The sequence below is a fragment of the Oreochromis niloticus genome, linkage group LG5 (genome assembly GCF_001858045.2).
Source record: "Oreochromis niloticus isolate F11D_XX linkage group LG5, O_niloticus_UMD_NMBU, whole genome shotgun sequence".
Taxonomy (NCBI): domain Eukaryota; kingdom Metazoa; phylum Chordata; class Actinopteri; order Cichliformes; family Cichlidae; genus Oreochromis; species Oreochromis niloticus.
In genome coordinates this window covers 31,978,508-31,997,134 of record NC_031970.2, presented here as the reverse complement: position 1 = coordinate 31,997,134, position 18,627 = coordinate 31,978,508, and the positions used below count along the sequence as shown (strand labels likewise).

At 41.3% G+C, this 18,627-nt stretch overlaps 1 protein-coding gene across 4 annotated transcripts in view; it reads left to right on the top strand.

Annotated features, from left to right (window-relative positions):
* The first annotated feature begins 475 nt into the window (after window positions 1-475).
* Window positions 476-18,627, top strand: part of frmd4ba (FERM domain containing 4Ba) — a 43,557-nt gene continuing 25,405 nt past the window's right edge. The window contains exon 1 of one of the 4 annotated variants that reach the window (XM_013269985.3): window positions 476-720. Coding sequence is in view for 3 of the 4 variants with exons in the window: in XM_013269982.3 (XP_013125436.1) it covers window positions 16,951-17,112 (162 nt within the window). In the remaining variant the exon portion in view is untranslated. Of the gene's footprint in view, window positions 721-16,821; window positions 17,113-18,627 lie in introns of those variants that run through there. The other 3 variants (XM_013269982.3, XM_013269983.3, XM_013269984.3) reach the window with 3 other exon arrangements.

Below are 18,627 nucleotides of genomic sequence, written 5' to 3'. Positions count from 1 at the left end.
ACACTTTATTCCACTTCGACAAAATACTTCTCTGAATTCTGGTAAAACTCTCATATGTTCGCCATAAAAGCTGTTTGCTATTTGTGTGTCTATTGTGCACAGTTAATAAAAACATAAATATATTGGGGAGGTACAACCGCCAGTGCGAAGGGATTAACTATGCCTAATGGACTAAAATTGGCTAAGTCTGGTGCAATAGGGAATACATTTAAATTTACAGCGGTCTTACGAACATAAATTGCTGAATGGCTTTTTAAATCTCCATTACTGAAAGTGGTTAATCTTGGGCTTACTCTGATACAGTGTTTTGTTTTTAATTGTCTCTTCCGCTGAGCAATAGTGGGTTTGGGCAGCAGAGAGCGCCTCTCTATTGGCTCCCAACAGCAGCAGTGGGAAATTCATCTGTCCCATCCGGCATCAGTGGAAGGTAGCGAAGAGGAGGAGGAAGCCGGCAGGAGGCGGGGAGTGTGAATGGATGGGACTCGCCGTGTGTGTGGAGTGTGGCACAGAAGGTTACTATGCCGAGCAGGCAGCAGCCTCTTCTCCTCCTGGACTTTTCAGCACGACCTCCTCATTTTAGCAAAAAGTCTCATTGTGAAGAAGCACCCGCTTTAAATAAGGAGCGCGTTTTTTTGTCCTTTTAAACTGACCGGTGTGCGCTCAGACGCTCTGCGGACAGACAATAAGTAGGAGCGATCACATCACAACAAAAGAAATACGGTAAGAATGGTTTCATTTGTACGGGAACATCGCCGCTGAGAGCTGTTTTTTTTTTTTTTTTTCTGGAATAATCTAATGTAAACACAGTGTGAAGGGACCTGTAACAGGCTTTCTGGGAGACACACCGTTTGTTTTGTTTGTCTTGGATTGTCGGTATCTTGCGCTCATGTGACACCTGACAAGATTTTTGCTCTTCACCATATTCCAAGCCTGTAAATTATACACTTCATCACTTCTTTGAAAAACTATATTGTGTGGCAAAAGTTTAAAAATACAAATCTTATGACTATGACTGTGGATCCTGTGACTGCGCAACCCGCCTGCGTTTTCCGTGACTACTACTGACCGAGTGTCAGCTGGGTGTTGAACTGTTGACATGTCAACATGAGTGACTTGCCGGTGTGTTTATGACGCTGTCAATGATTAGTGTGTCCCAGTCAGTAACAATTGTGGTGCGCCATCAAGTCAGCATAAAACTGAACTCGAACTTTTTAAAAAAATCTTTTGTTTTTTTAAAGTCTTAAAGTACTCTGTGGTCAGCCGGTCATTCTCCTGTGTGTGAGTATCCTGTTTCCTGGCCAAAACAAACAATGGTTATCCAAGCACGTGATATCCTGCATGGGTCTCATATGAGTGTATTGTGTAAGTGTGTGGATGGTGAAAAACAAAAATACTTTAAACTGAGCCTCTCTATATAAGAAAAGAAGTCAAGGCAAGAGTTTCTCTTCTCTTAAAGTGGAATTCATTCGTGGTGATACAGCTCTGCCATGAGGAAACCCAGTGACAGGAAGTGTGTGAGTGATACAGAACAAAGGCTGCTGCTTTGTATAGGTGACTATATTGAAATTGTGCCTCATGAGTGCAACATGTGCTGCCTGTCTTTCTCTTTTGACTCACATACAGAGGCAAACTGCAAAGGCAGCGCTGCTTTGTGTTGACTTTTAGTCTAGGATGTTCAGCTGCTTTTAATGGGGTCAGCGCTTCTGATTCAATAAAGCTATTAACCGTCGCAGAATATTCCAACGCTTGCCTCGGCACATAGGAGTCATTTGCCAATCAGAGTCCATTAACAGCCTTAACCACAGGGCCGGCTTTGAAAGGGTAAACAGTAATAAACACTGTGTCCAAGTCCACCTGTGCAGTGTGACCTAAGCTGCTGAAGTGTTCTCACCTCTCCTCACAGAACCTGCTTTGTGTTAAAAGTTGCTCATCAGCATTTTTTTCTTTCCCACGCATCTAATCATGCATAGGTTGGAATGATAACATTTGTCAGTTAGACTGATGTAATACAGTCACTATGCAGGTTCATGCAACCCAGCACTTTCAGCAAGCAGAGATCCTGCCAGACCGGTTCTGAGTGATGATGTCTTCCACACTGGGAGATCAAAATTACTATCAAAGGGTGCCATGTGACATGATGATGTAAACAGCAATTCTTCCAAATTTTATACAGAAGTATTGGTTTTCATTCATTTTACAATAATTCCTACTGTAGCAAGCTTGTGAAAACTTCTAAAAGCGGACATCAGGTATTTCAAGGGCACAAGATTCAGACAAAATATCATAAAACTAACTTAAAGGATGTAAAAGCGACATATTTAACAGAGCAGGTGTCATCTTAATCTTAACTTTAGTATCATTTAAGCACCAACAAAAATCTGCATTAGTGCATTAGTACTGTATTGACATGACATTTTGTTAACAGTTCAGAGGCACAGAATGCATTCTTCACTCATTGTAACTAAACCTGTGTAAATCCAAAGCTTAGATAGCATTAGCTAACATAGTTTTACTGAAATGTTTAGCTGCTGCTGGCCATTTACAATTTGTAGCTACTTGTAAAGGAGCTACCAATTTGTGGTAGGTAGCATCAGTCAACACAAACTCTAGCAGAATCTCTAAATGTGTTTATGCTAACTTTGTTTTCTCCCTCTGTTAAAAGCGACAAATCACTTTCATCCTGTCATCCCGTCTTCCTCCTCTCACCCCAACCAGTTGCAGCAGATGGCCCCGCCCCTCCCTGAGCCTGGCTCTGCCGGAGGTTTCTTCCTGTTAAAAGGGAGTTTTTCCTTCCCACTGTCACCAAAGTGTTTGCTCATAGGGGGTCATATGATTATTGTTTTTTTTTTTTTCTCTGTATGTATTATTGTAGGGTCTACCTTACAATATAAAGTGCCTTGAGGTGACTGTTGTTGTGATTGGCGCTATATAAATAAAATTGAATTTAATTGAATTAAATCACACAAGAGTCTCTTGTGTGATTTGTGTTCAGATATTTCTTTTAAATTTAAGGAAGCTTGCACTCGTGGCTTTAAAATGCATTGTTTTGTGCATCTCCTCATTTCCTTTAATTGCTACTGCATGAGGGACTTCTGGAGTCTCAATGACTGCATTAACGGGAAATGAGTGAAACTGAATTCTTAATTTGTAAAACGAGAGTTAGCTTTACAGAAATTCCAAACATAAAATAGATGTTGCCCTTTGATCATCTGACAGTGTTGGGTCAAAAAGATTTCTCATAACTAAAGCAAAAAAATTATGTTGATTAGACCCTTTCGGAGTGCTTGAGGCCTAATTAGTCAGTCGCTGGAGTGTTTTTCAGTTCTGTGTTTGTGGGTCATCAGTAATCTATATTCACAGTGGAAATCTATTCAGATCACCAGACCCCAGGACATCTGAATGAAGAGGTCATGCGGATGTTTAGTGAAAATATTTAGTCCTAAATGTTTTATCACTAATGTGTCAGTCCTCCAGTGTTTGCAGTAAATGACTGTAGTTCTTTCCATAACATAATCACCGAAAAGTTGTGTCAACAGGAATCTGTTCCTCATTGGTAGTGAAACAGCTAGGCGGTGTGCAGACATCTCTTTTCCTTTCAGAAAGGACATCCTGAGTAAAACAAAGAGTCTGGACCACAGTTTCACATTCAAAGCACAGACACTGGGAAATTTCCCACTTTCATTCCCATTTTCAAAATTTGCAGTACCAAAAATGCCACATGTGTACAGTGATAGTTTTCGCTTGGTTGCTGAGGGATGCAGTCCTTTAATGCGGTGTGCTCACACTCTGTTTGTGTGTTTATTTCCCTTCAGAATAAAGCAGAAAACACTTGCATCAACCTTGGAGAGTGGATCTGAGCTGGGTTTGGTATTCCTCTGGGAGTCTGTTTCCATATCATTTAGGTAAAAGAGACTGCATTAAAACAAGCTCCAATCTGTTTAAGGGCAGACGCTTCCCAGTTTGTGGACAAATTCCCCCCCAAAATGCATCATTCAAGACCACCTCCTTATGAATTATTTAAAGGATGGACACAAGGTTATATTCACAGGTTACCCACGCGTATCAGTGGCTACTGAACCAGGCACAGAATAAAAGGGTAACATTTGTGGTAAAATAAATCACAGTTTCAACTGTGCATGGCTATACCAGCATAAGTGTGTTCAAATTGTGCGAAACAGGCAGTTGGTGACCGTCTTGATAACAAAGCTGGTCCACTTCAGAAGACTTTTGCACAGTATAGCACAGCCCACCTTTTTTTTTTTTTTTTAAATCTTTATTAGATATTGCTATATAATGTTTGTTTGTTTTTTTTACACACAGCTAATGTATGTACACTCCACTCCCAGTTCAAACTCCCAGTTAAGTCCAAAAACTAGCTGTGATGCATTACATTCAAACTCCTGCTTTCTGGGTGACGCTGCTGTCTTGTCAGTTTTTCTACTTCCTCATTTGGCAAGATGTTTATCTGGAGCATAATCCTGCAGGCTGTAGGGGAGCCCAGTGAGTTGACAATGACAACAAGGGGTCCCAACAAAGTATCAGTATCTGAAGAGATAGGGTGACAAGGTGCTGTTAATTAGGCACCTGAAATGTTGCAGTATCACTAAAGTGTCAGTGAATACAAGCCAAAAATCCCATCTTGCATTTGTCTACTTGTATCACCAAAAGTGTTATTAATCCATTTATGGTTATATTTCTGCACCCGTTTAAGGGTCATGAAAGGATTCTGCTCAGGATCTAAGGTTGTCCACTCCACTGTTTGGTGTCACAGTCCAGTGCTTTATACATCCACCGTCAGCCTCTTCCTCTTCCCTCTAACGTTTCTTTGGTACATGCTTTGTTTATCCAAAGAAAGTCATTGCCTGTGACCACAATCGAGCCAGCGATAACGTTTGTCAACCTTGTGTAATTCGGAGAATAACTGAGGGTGTACAGAAGAAGCAGTTTCAATAATACTTGTTTCTATTGCTGCAAAACCCTGTCGTGGAATTATTATTATTTTTACTATGATTCCAAGAGCAAGCGGGTCAGTAATGTTCCCATTTATTCCAGAGGATTAACAGTAAAACCCACATAAATGTGTTCGGGCATAACCGGTGCCCTTAATAAAGCTTCCAGGGAGATGCATAAGCTAGAGGGGACTCACTCATTTTATCACAAATGTGGGAAATTATGAAGCAGTGGATACCAGTTTATGTGACTTCATCTGATTATTTTTAAAGAAAAAAGCATTGTTGTTAATTTGAGCCAGATACAAACACATACACTCAAAGTAATGATTCTTCATCCTAATTCTAAAATGCAAAATGCAACTGAAATATATAAAAATCAAAGATTTATTTATTCAAATAATTAATAATGAAAGAAAATCTGAATGTATGCCAATTAAGTACATTTCATTTGACCTGATTAGATTGTACTTGTGTAATGAAATGAGTTAAAGTCAGATATTTATTATTATTATTATTATTATTATTATTATTATTATTAATATTAATTTATTTTGAGTGTATAGACCAGGGATGTCAACCTCATGTTACAATGTAGGCCACATACAGCCACTCTGATCTTAACTACATGTTAAATGAGTAAAATCGCAGAAAAAAAGTCACAATGGTTCATTCCACAGGCTGTAGGAAAGTCTGTGCAATGAACTATCAGGACTTTTTAAAAAAATATAACGTTTTTGTTCATTTATCTTTTATTTAATTACTTTGGTGGAGTATGAATGGCAATGGGAGTGAACAGTCTTTATCAACAGGAAATCGTTGCACTCCTTCACGTTTTCTAAAGCGGTTCAGTGTGCTGAATTAGAGTCTTTGTCGGGCCAATTCTGGCCCCCAGGCCTTGTGTTTGACACCCCTGGTATAGACAGACACAGGCATTTGAGTGACACGTTTGTATCAGGATAGGCAAATAACCATTTTTAAACAATGTCTCCAACGACTTACATTTACTGGTTTTCCCAACTATCTGTATTCTTAAGACTTCTTGAATCATAATACTGTGTACTGCTGCTCAGGTGTGCAGTTGAGATGTGGATCTTCTAGCAGACCTGAGCAGAGGAGCGCCTTCCTCCTTGCAGTTTCAGCCACATCCTCGGGCATTTAAGGGAACCTTGAACCCAACAGCTCGGTGCACAGTTCCGCTCCAGAACTGAACACCCCTGTTTCTGTTCTTCCTCCTCCTCCTCCTCATCGTGTGTTTTTCAGACTAGAATATAATTGCTGTGAGGCTGAGAAAATGAAAATAACAACAAAGCAAAGCCCTCCACCACCTTTCTTTCTATCTGTGCTGCTGCTGTCGGCTTGCCCGGGAGGTTTTTTTTTTGGAGAGATGGAGGGGAGTGACTCTCCCTGAAATGATGCCGCTTGTGCGCCTCTCTCTATCTATTCAACAATCCCTCTCCTGTAATCATTCCCCATTTCTCCATATTTCACTCCTGAATACACACTACACCCAGATTACACATTAGGAGAGCTGCGAGGTGGTGATGTAAAGGCGGGTGCTTAAAAGCCTGAATGGTAATGTTCAGAATGAGAGTCCCTGCCCGGCAAATGTGTGTAAGGTAAAGGCGGAGGGATGGACGGAAAGGGCCTGAGTTGCTATTATTATCCTCTCAGGCACAAATGGAGAGGTACATGGTGGTGGAGCTGGAAAAAAAAAGCAACCGTGCTTCCAAAGCAGACATACCCCACAGCTTCATACCCACAATGATCAATACTCCTCAGCTCTTAAAACCCCATGTGAGTGTTTCACACATTTAGTGCCAGAAGGGTTAGAGGCATGTTAAAGACACACACTGGAGACTTCTGTGAATATGCGATGCCCTCATAACTCCTCACAAAGTAATTTCCTGCTGAATTGGCTTGATTTTTTTTCCAAATCACATCTCTATAAATTAATTTTGTGTGCGTCTGTGGCCGTACAGAGTGTATATATTGATGGCTGGATACTGCAGGTGCTCGCTCACTAGAGCGTAGCATTCATCATTAATAGAGGGGTTACCTGAGCTTCCTCTTGTACTGGGTTAATAGTGGAAAGCAACGCCCCCACTCCAGCTACTACACATACACACACTAGCTGCTCACAGTTCGTGTCCCCTGCAGTTTAGAAAGACAGAAATCATCCAGCTGCGGTCACCTTCACCATGGCAGCTTGGGATGAGGGGAGGAACTGGAGGAGTTGGGGGCAAAGGGGGTGGGGGTGGGTTAGAGGGATCTGCGGGAAGTAATTATCACCTGCCCCGTGGACCGAAAACGAGCATCCTGCTGGTTTACTCAGACACATCAGACTGAGCTCTCAGACATGGATGAGCGTCTGCATTTTAGCTCTAACATGCAGGAAAGATTCAGGAGTGTGACACAATGACAAGGAAACTGTGTCATAGGGGGAAAACCTGTAATTCAATAGAAAAAATACGACTTTGATCTAGAGGGGTTTTTTTCAAGGTTGCATTGTGTTCCTAAGAGCCTTGTGTACTGGGTTTGTACAACACGAGAGTATCCTTTAACCTACTTTATACTATTGTATCAAGCAACAAGCAACAAGTTGAGGTCTTCCCTCAGCAATGTTACCCGCAGAATCAGACCTGAACTAGAAATAAATGATGTCAGGACAGCATTTGATGACACTTTACATTGGACTTGGATGGAAAGCTGATATGGGGGTTGTGTGCAGGGCGCAGTTATAACAGGTGTCGAGCACACCGGGAAGAAAGATGACACTTGGTGTCCTCAGGGGCAGGTGGTGGTTGTCATAGTGGGGAAGATGATCAGTGATGTTAAAATTTGTGTGGTTACATTTAAATGGTTTTCCAGAATGGGCTTCTGAATATCATCAAAATTAATCACATTACATTTTAGGCATGCCAGAAATACAAGACATTTGGTAGTTTGTGGTAGTACCAGTAGAACTGCATGAGTCTCGATATCAAACCAAAATTTATATCCCATGTACTTAATAATTGTAAAAAAAAAAAAAAAAAGGTAGACCGGGTACTGTACTGTAGCATTAGCAATTTTAGCGTCATTACGCTAACTTTTAATGTTAGTCATTACAAACATTTTAGCGTATGGAACGTAGCAGATTTCATAGGGGCAACGCTAGCTGTCAATATGGTAAAGTGTATTTCCAGATAACATAAGCAGGATAATACTTTGGATGTGGTTGAATACTGGACTGAATTTGTTAAAAAGATCTAGATTCCCGTCTTTTAGGCATTTCGTTAGACTAAAGTGTTTCCTGCCTTAAACAATGATTTGGATGTTCCCATGTGTGAATCAGTTGTCAATAGGGCTGCCACAAACGATTATTTTGATAGTCGACTAGTCACCAATTATTTTTGCGATTACTCGACTAATCAGATCATGCATCCATTGAACGTAAAACATACAGCTTATTGCACCAGCATGCATCTGCTCTTATATAACTATCATTATCTTACAGCTTTAAGTGTTTAAGGTATGTGCTAACTAAAAATAAAGACAAGATGATAGTTTATTGAATTTAAATGAAATTTGCAGATTGTTTCGGAGGAGTTTAATAAACGCAGCCGTCTGCTCCTTGCTATCTAAAATATAACAGGACACCGGAGTATATTCTTGAGCATCTCACATTTCTGATAATCAGTCGTCTGCTTGACGTTTATTCAGCTGTGTAAAAACTATAAGTTTCATCTCAGCCAAACCGATTTACTCAGGAACAAATAAAATACTGAAAAAAGCCAAACAATAACATTTTTAAGTTCTCTAAGTGACTTATATATCATGTTTAACCTGAGTAGCGAAAGACGGCGGTGGGTTTGAAAACGATTTGCCGGGAGTCCGGTGTTCTCACCGGCTCCAGTGAGCCTTCAACCCCAGCTAGCTATCGAGCTAGTGGGTAACAGACATCTCCGAAAACGTCGGAGCGCTTTTGAAAATATGTGGTGTCTTGATAAACTAAGCAGATATTTTAAGTTTACACAGCTACATTCCCGCCTGAAAATATGTTAAACGTTTATTTTGTGACCCAGAAAGAATAATAACAGTAACATTAAAACTAACTAGCTGCCGCCATTGTTGGAAACTGAGCAGGGCCGCGATGGGTCGCGCTATGAATTCTGGGACAGTTTCTTCTTCTTCGGGGTTTAACGGCAGCTGGCATCCTTGTGCATGCAGTGCTGCCATCTTCTGTTTCAGTCCGTTATTACACTCTTAAATCCTACTACTTATTCCTGCGTCTTTTGCGATCTTACAAAGCTTCAAACGACGTGTCGACTATTAAATTAGTCGTCGACGATTTTGATAGTCCAGATCACACCCGACTCTTTCTTATCAACTTGTTGGGGCAGAGCTGTCAGTGCAGCTACTTTAGTTGCATCTTCCACATGTTGTTTTTCCTGTGCCAGCGAGCACCATTCTTCTTCTTCAGTTGTGCAAGGAAATACTAGAACACCTGTAGGCATATGCAGAGGTTAAAGTGGGATTTGGCAGGTGGAAGAAATTTGGGTGTAGAAGGAAAATAATTAGTTAGAAATAAATCGCATAATAATGGATTTTGCTTTTTATACAGCCAACTGAATTCAACAAGATATAAACAGAAGATTTAAATTTCTAGTTTATAAAATTTCACTTGCAGTCCTCACCTTTGGAAATCTCTCATCTTCCTCTCTTGTCCTGTGCTTCTCTCTCAGTCACACTTTAACATTCTGCCACTTAGAAAAACCTTGCTCCGTTTACATTTGCTGCTCTTCTGTTCTATTAGCATATTGCTAAAGTACTGTGACCGCAACTTTACATCTGCCCCTTGAATGCATCACAGTGACGATGAGGGAAAGGGGATGTTTTGAAGATGTAAGCAGGCTGTGTCCTTATTTTCTTATTACCGAGTAAATATCACCATGGCATCAGATGGAAAGGCATGAGAGATTAACTCATTTGACAGTATGAATTAACCTGCCCATCACATTTAATCGCTCATTAACTGAAGGTGCCAGAATGTCATTCCAGACCAGATGCTGTTAATGTTTCTGTTTTGATGCCCTTCGTGTTGTTTTCTTCTTGCTTCTTGCTCGCAGACCACAAAAACGGTTACATGTCATACTTAATGGTCTCTCTGGTTTTAGCTCAGTTAAGGTCTCTGCCTGCTGCACTTACTTCGTCTGATGTTTTTTGCTGTTGTTGGCGTCTTGGTTAGTCTGTCATTCTGTTCTGTGGGTCTCTCTGAGTTTTTTGGACAAGTTGGTTTTTGGAAGCTGCAAATACACAAAAGGAGAGCAGCAAGTGAGGGGGGAAAGCATTAGACTTTCAAGCTGTAAAAGCAAAACAATGAACCTAAGAAATTCTCAAATTTAACACAGAGGCAGGTGGTTTGTTTGTTTTATGACCTCTTTTTTAACCACAGAGTCATTTAAACCAGTTTCAAAATGCAAATATGGATTGGTTCAGCTTTGTGCTTTGCAATGCAGCCTAGTGGACTATTTTTCAGCTACTGCCTCATCTCTCTTCCTAACCTCAATTTTTGGATGCTTGTGTGTTTCTATACCACAAGAACTGGGTTCTTTGTCTGTGCTTTGAGCACTTTTTCTGTCTTCATGGCAACTCCTAAGAATATTTACAGTTAAAATTTTAATTTGCTCTCATGTGGTGTGTTTTCAAGTCAATAAAATATTGAAAAGCAATGAGACATGTTTTCCATCTGCTGTGCAGCAGCTGTTTCAGAATTTGTGACCATATAAACAGTAAAAGTATTGAATTAGACATACTTGCAGCAGTAAAGCAGGAACAGATGCCCTGTTTTTTATATTTAGGCTCTTTGCACTACAAACTCCATGCACATATAAATCCCCATTTGACTCGCAATGAACTCAACTCCACTTCAAATCAAGGCACCTCATGAAATTGCTCTGACAATGCCAGCACCTTTGGGAGCTCTCGGCCCACTGAGAGCGCTTGTATTCATACGACAGGATAAAAATAGAGGTATTCTACCGTATTGGTGGCTTAATACTGACAGGACAGTATTCCCATAAGACCTCCCATAAGTCTTTACTTTAAAGTGATGTCTCCGTGAGTCTCACAGGTTCTGCAGTGTGCCTGCGCAGGACGGGGGGGGTAGACATGTGCACTTCACAGCTGCACATCTGTTGTGGTTTCTCAGACATGTGTTATACGGCCAGATAAGGCCATATCACTGATCTGATTATCTAGTCACTAAATTGGATTGGGAATGATAAGCCAGAGGGACTCACATGTACAGATGCAGATATCATCTGCCAGGTCTCTACTAATCGTGAACCGTGGCCACGAAATGGATTTAGACACTTCAGAATGGAAATGTTTTGATTTAACAGATGGGAACGGGAAGACTCAAAGGAATTTCTAGTGTCGATAACTTTACGTGTGTTAAGGGCACAATTTCTGTTATCAGATGAAACCCTGCCAATACATCAGAGTATCAGATCACTTACCCGGGATGAAAATCAGATTAAGAAGCAACATTAGGAATCAAATTGAACATCCACAAATAATGTAACCACAGATACTAAGAGTAGCATTAATGCAGGCAGGCTCAGCCACAGTACCAGCAGATCACATCTGCTGACATAATTCTATAAATTCCACTGGGAAATTTCTTATATAGGGCACCCACAGCTACTGTACCTCTGCAAGCTACTTGGCAACCCACCTTGTTCTTGCAACCTAGCTCTCCCTGTCATGCTGTATCCAGCTTAGTCAGTGTACTGGGTCTTTGTGCTGTTGTCTCAGATATAAATGACTGCAGAGCAAAGATTGAAATGCAGTTTTCAGACAGCTGGTCAGCTGTTTTAAATATTTGCAAATAATTGTCTGTAAAGTGTATGAAAATTGTGTCATAATTTCCCAGAGCCATGTTTTTAAATTGTCCAAGAGTAACCAGGTGATTGACAGCTGACCAACAGCTGTATTTCTCTTTAAATTCACTCGTGACTTGATTACGTAGGGTTCCAAAGCATCATACTTCAGTTTTTTGTATTTGCAAAACAGTTCTTAGTGTTTCAGATTTAGATCATAATACCCTCTCAATAACTTCACCCCGTGCATGGCCTCAAGGCTCATTACAGACTGATAGTGTCTCCTCCCCTCCCCCCCGCCCTCTGCTCCGTCCCTCTTTGTTTCACTGGGACGCCTGTGGTGATGTGCACAGTGGCCATTCATGTTTTTCGTCTCTTGGATATGATATTGAAAACTTCTGACACTGACTCTTTATGCTTCTTCTAAGAAATGCCTGGGCAAATCTGTGCACCCGCAGTCCCTTGAGGCAACATTTTGTCATGGCAGTCAGTGTTGGGGCTGTTGACTCATATTGTGGCCTCTAGGCCCCCTGCACCCTTCCCCCAGCTCCTGACCTCCTCCTCTTCATAGCATCTGGGTTATTCACACACATGGTTTGTCGTGGCCTGTGGCCTCCAGCGTGCCCCTAAGGGCCATCCTGTACAGCAAGAGGAGCTGGCCCCAAATCCCCAGTCACAACCCAAAAGCCGATAGGTGCATGGTGGCAGCCTGAAGCCCCGGGCCCTTGCCTCTTTCCCTGTCTTCCTTTCTTTTTCCACCCCCCACACTGCCCAAACACACACAGACACACACACGCAAAGCTTTTCTGTCTCACCAATGATTGCCAAATGGAGCTCTATCACACAGTGTTAATTGGCTGTAATTAAGATGTCTTGTGGTTTCTTAAACAGATGCGGTGACAATTTCAGTCAAGATGCATAATAGTAATCTCTTGCTTACGCTGCCTTGGTTGTCAAATCTGAAAGCTTTTGTCTTTAAAGGATTAGTTCTTTCTGATTTATTGATTTCAAACCATGCGTCAGGGGGAGGTTAACAACAGTGAGAACACACAAGATGCATAACATCTGATATTCAGCATAGCCATGCTTGCACTATTAAAGCCCTTTAAAAAGTAGGACATAGACTATGCATGACCAAAGATGGCCTTTTTAATGTTTTATGTTCCACATTTGTTCATCTGTGATGTATGATTACAGATCATGCTCTGATCGGGTGTCATGATCTCAGACAGCTGTGTCCACCTCCTACATTTCTAACTACAACTGACAGTCGGGAAGCGTGATAAGTGTGTGTGTGTAGGGTCCTGTGAGGAGACGGTACTGTAAGTGAGAGTGCTGACCTGCGTGCGTTTGTGTGTGTGTCAAGCATACTGTCCAAAATGTCTTCCATTCAGTGTGTCAGCTGCAGTCTCTGTATGTGGCAAAACTCGTCAGCTGCAGGCGTGTGTGGGTGACAGCTGTTTCCCTGCCCTGCTCCAGCTCTGTTCTGTTCACCGGGAGGCCTACCCCGTTTAGACTATTAATCTACCACTTACTGTACACGGTAATTGCCATCCAATGTTGAAAAGAGCCCCGGGACAAGAAACCGTGATGATCTTGGCAGCGTGGCTTCCCCTGTCATGCCCTGCCTTGTATTCTCTATAGATTCAAGCCTATTAACACGAAGCTTCAGGGATAGAATACGGCTAAATTGTAACAGCTTGCCTGTCTGTACTCTTATTACATTTTCAATCCACATGTCACAAGTGAAATAAGAGCTTTATGTGAGGAGAAATGGTGTGGCATTGGCACAAAAAAAAAAAAAAAAGGTATGAGGAAAACCCTCCAGACAGAATAATTTACCACAAAAGGATTGCCTCCATTTGCCCCCAAGGGTTGTCTGACACCCTGTCACCCCATCTGCTGGCAATAAAGGTGCATTGCAGCGTCCACAACAATGATTGTATTCTGTCCGAGGTGAAGTACAACAGCAGCTGGAAAAGAATGAGCCTTTAAGTGAGCACAGCCTTGTGAAACCACATGACTAATTCAGAGAAATGGAGTGACATAAAAGTGACATCAGAGGGGGTGACGGACCGTGGTGTGACCTCATGGTATTTACGGCTGCTGTGACAGTAGACGATAAGAGGGAATACAGGTGATAAATTCTCTCTGTGAAAGCATTTTATTTAGCTGTCGAAGAATCACTTTACCTTGAAATGAGTGGACAAATTTGTACTTACAAGCTTGTTTTGTGTGAAATTTCAGAAGTTAGAATGAGTGTGTCACTATGATCACCAGGAGACAAAGAAACCTATTTTAGGCATGCAGAGATCAAATCTGTTTTTTTTGGTTATGTTGTCTTTTTATGTTGTTTTTAAGCTTCAAGCTCATTTAGATTAATGGCACCCATCTTTACAATTTTGGTTTGTTCTCATGAGTTTGCAGACACAATAAGCAGAAGATGCGCCATTTGTCACGATTGGCCGACACCACAGAGCCCAAAATGCAAGTAACTTGGGAACATAATGGAGCAATTATGTGCTAATTAGCCACACATCCCCTCTAAGAGTTAGAGACTGAATGTCTATTGAATATGAGATTCAGTATTTGAGTAGTTGTCACAAGGTGTATACAGTACTGCATGTGCCCAAAAAAGCAGTTATTTAAGATTTAACATTACTTACAGATCACACAGAGCTTTTAAGCTACTGTAAATATTTACAGTATCAGATAGATATTCTAAATATGTATCTATCTGATAGATACATATTTAGAATATCTATCTGATAGATATTCTAAATATGTATCTACTCGACAGCTGTAGATACATTGATAATATTGATATTAACTTTTTTCTGGGAAAGTTAATATCAGTTAGTTCCTCTGTAAGTACTTGGTATAGAGAGTAAAACTGTATATGTGACTAAAAGACAGCGTCTGCATGTCCTTAAACTGATTATTGTTTGTTTAACCAGTGTACCTAGCTAATTTATTGTTCACTCTACATAATGAATGTAGCCAATACTTAATGGGTTCATTTAATTTTGCAAGAATCAATGAGTGATCTTTTTTTTTTCCTTTTTTTTTTTTTTTTTTTTTTTTTGCAAGAAATTGTTTTCAGGCAGTTTTAATGCTTATTAGCCAGACACTTTATCTGACATGCTCTAAGTAGAAAGTCGAGATGTTTACATGGCAGAAATGTGTGCCACAGATGCATAAGCCCCTGTTCATGTTTCAGAGTGATGTGGACCAGAACACATCGGCCTCCTTTGCACACATGGTAAGCACGTGTGTGTGTTCAACAGCAGCAACGGTGTCCACCATATGTTTGGCTCTCTCACCCGCTGCCCTCCAGGCAGCTGTGGCTTTGCATGCCTGTCCGTGTTTATTATAGTTAGCTGCAACTTTACATTTAGAGTGAATCCTTTCACTTAGAAATAGATCCATCTGATTCAAGTGAGATGGATTACAACATCACATGTATTTAATCCTTCATGGAGGCTTGTTTGCACTTTGATATGATTTTAAAATGAATGCAATCAAATGAAAGTGTATCTCTGGCATGCTGTTCAGTGCAGTGATGGCACATTACCAGTCTTTTGTTTGCCAGGGGCTGCCAATCTGAAAAAAAGCTGACTTAAATGAAATAGGAAGGGAGCTAAAACAGACAGTGGATGAACTGAGGGGCCAAGGCCCAGCATAAGTTAGAGAAGCATGATTTTTTTTTTTTTTTTTTTTGACCTGTGAATCATGCAAAGCTACTCTAAAGTCAAAAATAGGGAGCTGGGAATGAGGATTATAGCGACATTCTTGAAGTACAGCACATGGATTTGTTTGTGCTTTGATGGGAAACTTTCATTTTGTAAGTTATAATTTGTGTAAAAACCCAATGTCACAGTTACTCAGAGTTGCCTGTGCACTTCCTGCACAGAGACGGTGCATGCATAGCTGCACACACAATGCATTTTAGATAAATGGCGGCTGCTGATGGGTGTTAAGATTGTGTTTGTTTACACACAAACCTTCACTTCCTACCCTGCATTTTATTGGTAATTAATAATACACATTTTTCACTAATAGGCTCCTTCTCTCACCTCTGTCTCCACCCTGCGTCTGTGTTGTCATTGCAGATGTAGCAGACGGTTACATTGATCAGCACCGTGTTGTCTGTGGCCACTTTTAAATTTCTCAGAAACTGGGATCACATAAACAAACATCTGGATATTGCTTCCATGTGAGCCGCAGCACTCTCCCATCTCTCCTTTCGTGCTGTTTTTGCTCAACCTTCTCCAAGTTGTAGGTCTGACTCAGGTGTTCAGCTCACGCGTGAAGTTCACCTATTATTTACAGCCATATGAAAGGAAGAAACAAGGCGTGTTTGCATCAAAGCCCTCCCGAATGATTTTCCCCAGACGGTATCACTTTTAGTTTTGCCTCGTCAGTTTTACCAGCCATGCTGATCCAAACAGGACCAATTATTTTTAGTGCTCCTGCAGAATATAGTGGGTGGGAATGTCTGGACTCCTCAGGAAATTGCTCCCCACATCCCAGACAAAGTGACGGACCATTCCCACACCCTTTCTCAGACAATGAAACTGAAATAAATGCTGAAATAAAAAAGTAATGCGAGAGATGAAGTCATTTGCTTTTGCACAATCCCCCCCCCCAAAAAAAACTAACCATTTAACATTATACTACTGTGAGCCGGAGATGAACGAATGTATGTCTTTAGAGTGGCCAGCTGAGGTTTGTTCACATGTAAGTTGTATTAGTATCCAAGTGTGTTTATGTGGTGGGAGATGGAGCCTTTGCAGCAGGGGCTTTGTGGTTCTGTCCTGCCCTCCCCTGCACTCTGTGAGGCAGTGTTTTGGACCGGGGCCCAGGACCAAGCCGGAGGCACGCTGCTCTGCTCCAGCCTCTCCAGAGCGCCGACTCTCACTGACATTACATCAGCTGGGGGAGACATAGTAGACCAGTGTGTGTCTGTGTGTGTGTTTGTGTGTGCTGGAGTGTAAGTGCTCCCTTTAAGCTTGTTGCTCTCAAGCAAAACAAAGTGGTCTGCAGATCAGCTCTTCTACTCATTCTGAAAGTGCAAGGTGTCACCAGTAGAAGAAGAAAGGAAGGTGGCCAGCGGGGAGAAAGAGCGCTCGGACATGGCTGTGCGTATCATACGCGGGATGGAGGATCTGGTGGCATCGGGTAGCCAGCTTGTCTGGAGCCTGGCGCATCAGACACTGAGGAGCTGGTACAATCGTGGGCTGATGCCATGCAGACGCTTCCTAGAAGCCTGGTTCAGGATTGGGAAATGCTACCAGGTATGAGGGCATTAGCGTAAATATCTCAAGTGGGAGGAAGTCAGATAAAGCTGATTTTACTAGCTGCCTGGGCAGCACTTGTGATTAATTACTGTATTGGATTTTTATGGCCAAACTTTCCTCTGACTGAAGTGAGTCAGTGCTTTTTCCTCATCTGGCTCATTAGTGCATGCATGTGTTTATTTGTGTGAACGTGAGGAGGCACAGGCTGCCTCATGGTGAGTCACAAAGTCTGTTTTTTAACAAGGGTCCCTCTCTCAGGACACGTGGTAATCATTTGGAAAGCAGCGTGACCGGCCGTTTGATCTCGGCGTCCGGGTAACAAGGGGCACTTCCAAAGATTTCTTTGAAATGCGTAGTTCCTGGAACACCTGAACACGTCTGCATGGTTTACGTATCTTACTTTCATGGACGTCATCTGGGCAGACTCAGGTTTCTCTCTCAGGTTTTGCTCTTTCCCTGCATGCTATCATGTGAAGGTAAAGTTAATTTGCGTCTTTGAAAGAGCAAACAGAAAACCTGACACTGGCTTCTTTCAAAAGGAGTTCTGAGAAAAGACAGGTATCACATCCCTTTAATTTTAAAGCAGTGCTATTTTCATTTTCATAGTACTTGAAATTGACTTCCTCAACCCCCAAATGCACATAATACAACAATTAAATGTAAGCATTCCTCTATGTCACTGAAAAGTTTGTTGTTTCCTAGAATTAATGGCTGAAGCTTCCGGGTGGGCCTGTCTGTGTAACTTTCACTGTGTATTATTTGTTTAACCTCTTCATATATTTATAATATTAGAGTTTTGTCTTCCTTTGTATAACCACTACTTATCCATGTCAATACAGCCTGTATTATTTGAACAAACTGATAACTAGATTGGGAAACCCTGGGTTAATTTAGTGAGTTGATAACCCGATTTTTGTGACTGTTTATCCTGATAGGGTACATGAATCCAGATACCCTGGGTATGTTGAACTTGGATCGTAGTACAGCCCTCTGGACTGAAGGAACTGATCTCTGCTAGTCATCATAAAGAACAATACAAGACCTTGTTTCTGCTGTGCACATTATTTTACGGAGGACAGGATACCGTTATAGACACTTTTAACAAATAATTACACACTGACACGGAGAGTAAAAACTTAGGGATGAGAGGCTTTGTGTCCCACACAGTTTTAGATAGTGAGCTCACATTTAACGACTGGCTGTGAGTTTAAAGTCGGACCATTATCTAAAGACCTTTGTCCCTTTCTTTCTGTTTTGATGTCCCCGGCTTACAACAATACAGCATTGATAGATAGGCTCTTGGAAGGATTGTGGCTTGGACAGCAACAACAACTCATAAAAGGGTTGCTATAGTGATTAATCCCTGTTTAAACAATGGACATTACTGTCATCTACTATCTTATCAAGGCAAATCTTGTTATGTGTGGCGTTCAGGAGAGTCCTAAATGCAAAAATGTGGCTAACAGGTAATATAACAATATCAATTTTAATAAGACTTACAAAAACTGTTGC